Source organism: Anser brachyrhynchus (assembly GCF_964034855.1).
Source record: "Anser brachyrhynchus genome assembly, chromosome: 29".
NCBI classification, from domain to species: domain Eukaryota; kingdom Metazoa; phylum Chordata; class Aves; order Anseriformes; family Anatidae; genus Anser; species Anser brachyrhynchus.
In genome coordinates, this window is record NC_137722.1 from 2964434 (window position 1) to 2968875 (window position 4442).

The window sequence follows — 4442 nt, forward strand, 5'->3', positions numbered from 1 at the left end:
ATGACCAGGCAGGGTCTAGAGGGGTGGCTGGATCCCCACTGAAAAAGTCGTCAGGGGGCTGTGGAAAGGCTGCTCAGCCTGTAACTTGTGAAGCTTCTGCTCCCTGCTACGAGCTGCTTGGAAAGGCCCGGCTCTTTCAGAACCCACTTTCCCCTTTGGACCAACGGCCCAGGTGTGCTCGGGGCAGCGGTCTGTGCCAGCTGTGACGCATTTCACACCATTGCTGCTTCTGGAAGCCTGCTGCAGGCCCACCGTGCCTGCTGCCGCCATCGTTCACCCGGCTCTGCCACAAGCACCTTGTTTCTCCTCAGGTGTGGCCTCGAGTGAGCTGTCCCCTCCTGGCTGCCTGCAGGAGAGCTTCAGGGGCCTCAAAGAGAAGGCTCTGCTGGGCTCCGCTGTCACTTTGCCCTTTGGAACAAAAGCGCAAACCTGCGCTACAGCACCGCCGTCGTGCAGCCATCTGGGAGCACAACCAACAGGCTCCCTGAGAATCCCCCGTGCCCCCCAGCGTGCCCCCCATTTTCACTCGCCTGTGCCCCCACTCCCATATGTCCCCCTTTCCCCTCACTATTTCAACTCCCATGTCCCCACCAGTAGTTTCCCAGTGAGCTACGTCCACGGGGCCTGAGGGAACCGGTGGACTTGCTAAGCCACTGGCCATCATACAGGAGAGGCTGTGGAAGTCTGTTTAAGTAGTTCCCACTGACTGGAGGAGAGGAAACATAGCCCCCATTCTACAAAGGGGAAAATGGAAGACCTGGGAGCTACAAGCCTTCCTCCCTTTGTGGGGGTGCAGAGCCTTCACCACCCTCAGGCGGGAGGCAGAGCTGAGGCAGGGCCGGGCTGGGTGGGGGGGGGCGCTCTGGAAGGTTCTGTGCTGTGGGGCGTGCTGGGGGGGGGCACTGGGAGGGGCTGTCCTTAAGGTCAGTGGTCATTAAGGTCCCCTCCAACCCAAAGCATTCTAGGATTCTGTTTCTAAAAACACCTCTTCTGTTCCATCCCAGTAATAATAAACAGCACAAGCAGAAATCAGCTCTGCCAGCCTGGGGTGTCCCCATGCATTCAGGTCGTCCTCATCCCCCCCACACTCACGCTACAGCCTGCCCCATGGGTGGCCAAGGGGAGATGTTTCCACAGCCCTGGGCCCCCCCAGAGCCTCCTCCCCAGTGCAGGCACTGCGTAGCCATTACGGGGGGGACAGCGCAGCCCTGCCTGCTGGGGGGCAGCACCCAGGGCCCCCATGGCGGCAGCAGCAGGGCAGGGGCTCCCAGCACCCACAGAGACCCCGCGGCAACGTGCAGCACAAAAGAGTTTATTAGCAGCGCGATGGTGCCCACGGGGGCAGCCCCCAGCCCCAGGGGGGTGGATGTGGTCACAGCTGCCCTGGGTGCTTGCAGGGGCCCTGGTGGGGGGACACGGGGACCAGGCCGTGCTGGGCCACACGACCCCAAAGGTTCCTGAGCACCTCCGTCACGCCAGGAAGGCCCTGCAAATCCTGCCACAGCAGCTGCAGCAGCAGGGTCACACGCTGCGGGGGGAAAGCCTGAGTGCACAGCTCTGCGTGGGACACCCCCGGAATGGGGGGACGACATCTCGGTGCCCCCGGCCTCCCTGCCCCACGCAGTGCCCTCCAGTCTGAACCCCGGGGTCCCCTCCACCTCCCCAGGGAATGTCCCCCTGCCCCGCCGCTCTGACCCCAGGTCTCCCTCCCCTCACCCAGGCTCTGTCCATCTCCCCCCCCAAGGCCTCCCCACCTGAGCCTTGGGCAGAGCCAGCACCGCGTTCACCATCACTTCGGCATCCTGCCAGCCCTTTTCCCCCGCGAAGAGCTGCACCACGGCCCTGTCCTGGGAGGAAGGTCCCCCCCGTTAGGCTCCATCCTCCACACCTCCCCCCACCTCCACAGGGACCCCCCCGGGACCTCCCCACCTGAGCCGTGCTGGAGCTCGGCGAGGTGCTGGGCAGAGCCGGTGTCTGCCCCTCGGGCTCCTGCTGGCCCTCGTCCTCCCTGAAGAGCTGCACCACGATGTCCTCCTGCGGGAGGGATGCCAAAATCAAGGCAGGTGGGGGGGGGGGGCGCTGCTGCCACAAGTCCCAGCCTCTGAGGGGGGGGACCCCGAAGGGCTCAGTGCTCCCTGGCACTCACCCAGGGTGGGGCCTCCTCCTTGCTCTCAGCAGCATCGGTGCTGGGGCCAGGCTGGGGGGACAGGGCCAGTCTCCACTTCAGGGGGCGCTGCGGGGTGACGCTGCCGTCAGCGTGGGGGGGAGGGGGGTGGGCTTGGACCCCCACCCCCCCGGCTTGTCACCCACCTGGTGGGTGCCCAACACGCGGCTGCGGGGGGTGAGGCGCGGCGTGCGGAAGAAGCGCTCTTTGGATGCCTCAAAGCGCTGCAGGGCGAGATGGCGGGCAGAGGGATTTTGGGGTGGGGGGGCTCAGCACTGGCACCTGCCCCTTCACCCCCCCCCCCATACAAACCATGGCCTTGGTGATGGGCACACGGCGAGCCAAGCCGACGTTGGAGGGTCCAGATGCTCGGGGGGGGTCAGTGCCTGCAGGCGGGGGGGGTCCTGAGCACCAGTACAGCCCCCCCCCAGTGCAGGGCGGCAGCGTGGGGGGCACAGGGGGCATACCTGGGGTGCTGCTTTCATTCGAGGGGCGGTCTGGGAGCATGGACGCGCTCTCCTGGGTAAGGAGGGAACCTGGCGGTTCAGCTTGGGCCCCCCCCGCGGTTTGTGGGAGCCCCTGTGCCCCCCGGGCAGCTCCTGCGGTGCCCCTGGCCGAGGAGGGGACGCGGGCGGGCACTCGGCGGGCCAGGCAGGGTCTGCCCCCCGTGGCTCCCCCCGTCTCGCTCAGCTGCTCACTGGGCAGGACAGGGGCCAGCGCAGCCGGGAGGGTCTCTGTGGGGAGGGAGAGGCACAGTTATGGGGTGGGGGGGGCAGCACCCAAACACCTGGGTGCTGCAGGGGGTGGGGGGCACCCACCTGCTTTCACCACTGCGGGGGGATCCTGGTCCGTGTGTTTTTTCAGGCTGCAGGGGCGGGGGGGGCCTTAGGGGTGGGGTTAGGACCCCCCCCAAAAAAAAACAGCGGGGGAGGGGCTGGCCGGGGTGCGCTCGTCCTGTGTGTGGCTGGTTCGTGGCAGGAACCGAGCATCCCCGGGACAGCCCCAAAGCCGGTCCCGGGAGGGGCGTCCCAGCACCGGCCGCTCCCCTTCCCCTCCCGTCCCCTCCCCGGGCCGAGAGCCGCCGGCGGGGCTCCCCCGCTCCCTCCCCTCACCTGCGGGACCGGGCCCCGGCCGCCCCCTTCGGGGCTTCGCCGCGGCGCTCGAGAACCGGGGCGGCGGCAGGGAGGGCGAGGGGGCGCGGGGGGCCCCCGGGAGCCCGAACAGAGAAACCGGAGGCGCGGTCGAGGTGGCGCTGGAGCGGCCGCGAGGCCTGCGGGGAGCGGGGCGCTGAGCGGCGGCAGCAGCGGGCGGCGGCACCGGGGGCGCGCATCTGGGTGCGGAGGGAGCCGAGCCGCAGCGGGACGCGCCCGGCCAGCGAGGCCCTGACGGCGCCGCCGGGCCGAGCCTCGGGCCGCGCTCCCGGGCCCGGGCCCGGCCCGCTGAGGATCGCGGCCAGCGCCGCCGGGTCCGCCCGGAACGGGGGCGTCCCGCGGGGCTCCGTGGCCCGGCTCTCCCCGCCGCCGGGGGGGCCGCGAGACGCCATGGGGGCTCCGCACCCTGCGCCCGGCCCCGCCGGGACCCTTCGACGGGCCCCGCGCCGCGCGCCGCCGGTTTCCAAACCAACGGCGGCGGGGATTGGTCCCCGCGCGATGCGGGGCCGGCCAATAGGAGGCTTCCCGACGCCGGCGGCGCTGTCGGGATTGGTCCGCGCCGCTCAAGCACCGCCCCCTATCAGCCGCCCGCCAAGGAGCGGCCGACCACAGAGAGGAGGCGGCGGGCAGAGCGCCCCCCTGGGGACTGTGGGATAGCGGCGGACGCGGGTCGGGCCCCGCTCCCGGTCCCGGCCTCGGCCCCGGCCCCCGGTGCCGCCCCCGACAGCGCCGCCCCCGGGCTCCAGCCTTTGTGGATTACGTGTCTTCAAGGATGCTAACAGAGGGGCCCTTCCCAGCCCTCCATTAGCACCCAGGGGTGGGTCACTGCCCCCCATACCTGGATTTACCCCAGTAAATGCCCTGGTTCAAAGCGCGAGGAGCTGTGAGGACCAGTTCAGTCCTGACTTGTTCCTACCATCTTCTTTAAACCCTTCCCTAGACTCTATGCCATGCTGGGAACAGCAGCCCCCGCTCAGCATTGGGGTGAGGGGCTGCTCACCCCATACATATCCACTGCTCGGGATAGCAGGCAGGTGAGGAAGCTGCCATCAGCGCACCCCAGGACCCTCCCGGATTGCTGATGTCTTGCGGTGTTATCCCTCCAGCAGACAGATGGTGCTTGAAGT

General features: G+C 68.8%; 1 protein-coding gene across 3 annotated transcripts; it reads right to left on the minus strand.

Annotated features, from left to right (window-relative positions):
* Window positions 1-872: 872 nt before the first annotated feature.
* LOC308183950 (uncharacterized protein) lies at window positions 873-3958 on the minus strand. 3 transcript variants are annotated; one of them, XM_080570556.1, is made up of 9 exons: window positions 3277-3958; window positions 2983-3029; window positions 2632-2898; window positions 2477-2550; window positions 2311-2388; window positions 2147-2233; window positions 1930-2034; window positions 1755-1842; window positions 873-1528 (listed from the first exon to the last, which is right to left on the minus strand). In XM_080570556.1, the coding sequence occupies exons 1-9, from the start codon at window positions 3705-3707 to the stop codon at window positions 1089-1091; spliced, it is 1617 nt and encodes a 538-aa protein (XP_080426682.1). In that variant the 5' UTR covers window positions 3708-3958; the 3' UTR covers window positions 873-1088. The 3 variants fall into 3 exon arrangements, with proteins under 3 accessions (XP_080426682.1, XP_080426684.1, XP_080426683.1); XM_080570557.1 differs by having other exon boundaries at window positions 1268-1528; window positions 1755-1847; window positions 3277-3926; XM_080570558.1 differs by lacking the exon at window positions 1755-1842 and having other exon boundaries at window positions 1267-1528; window positions 3277-3935.
* Between the last annotated feature and the right edge of the window lie 484 nt (window positions 3959-4442).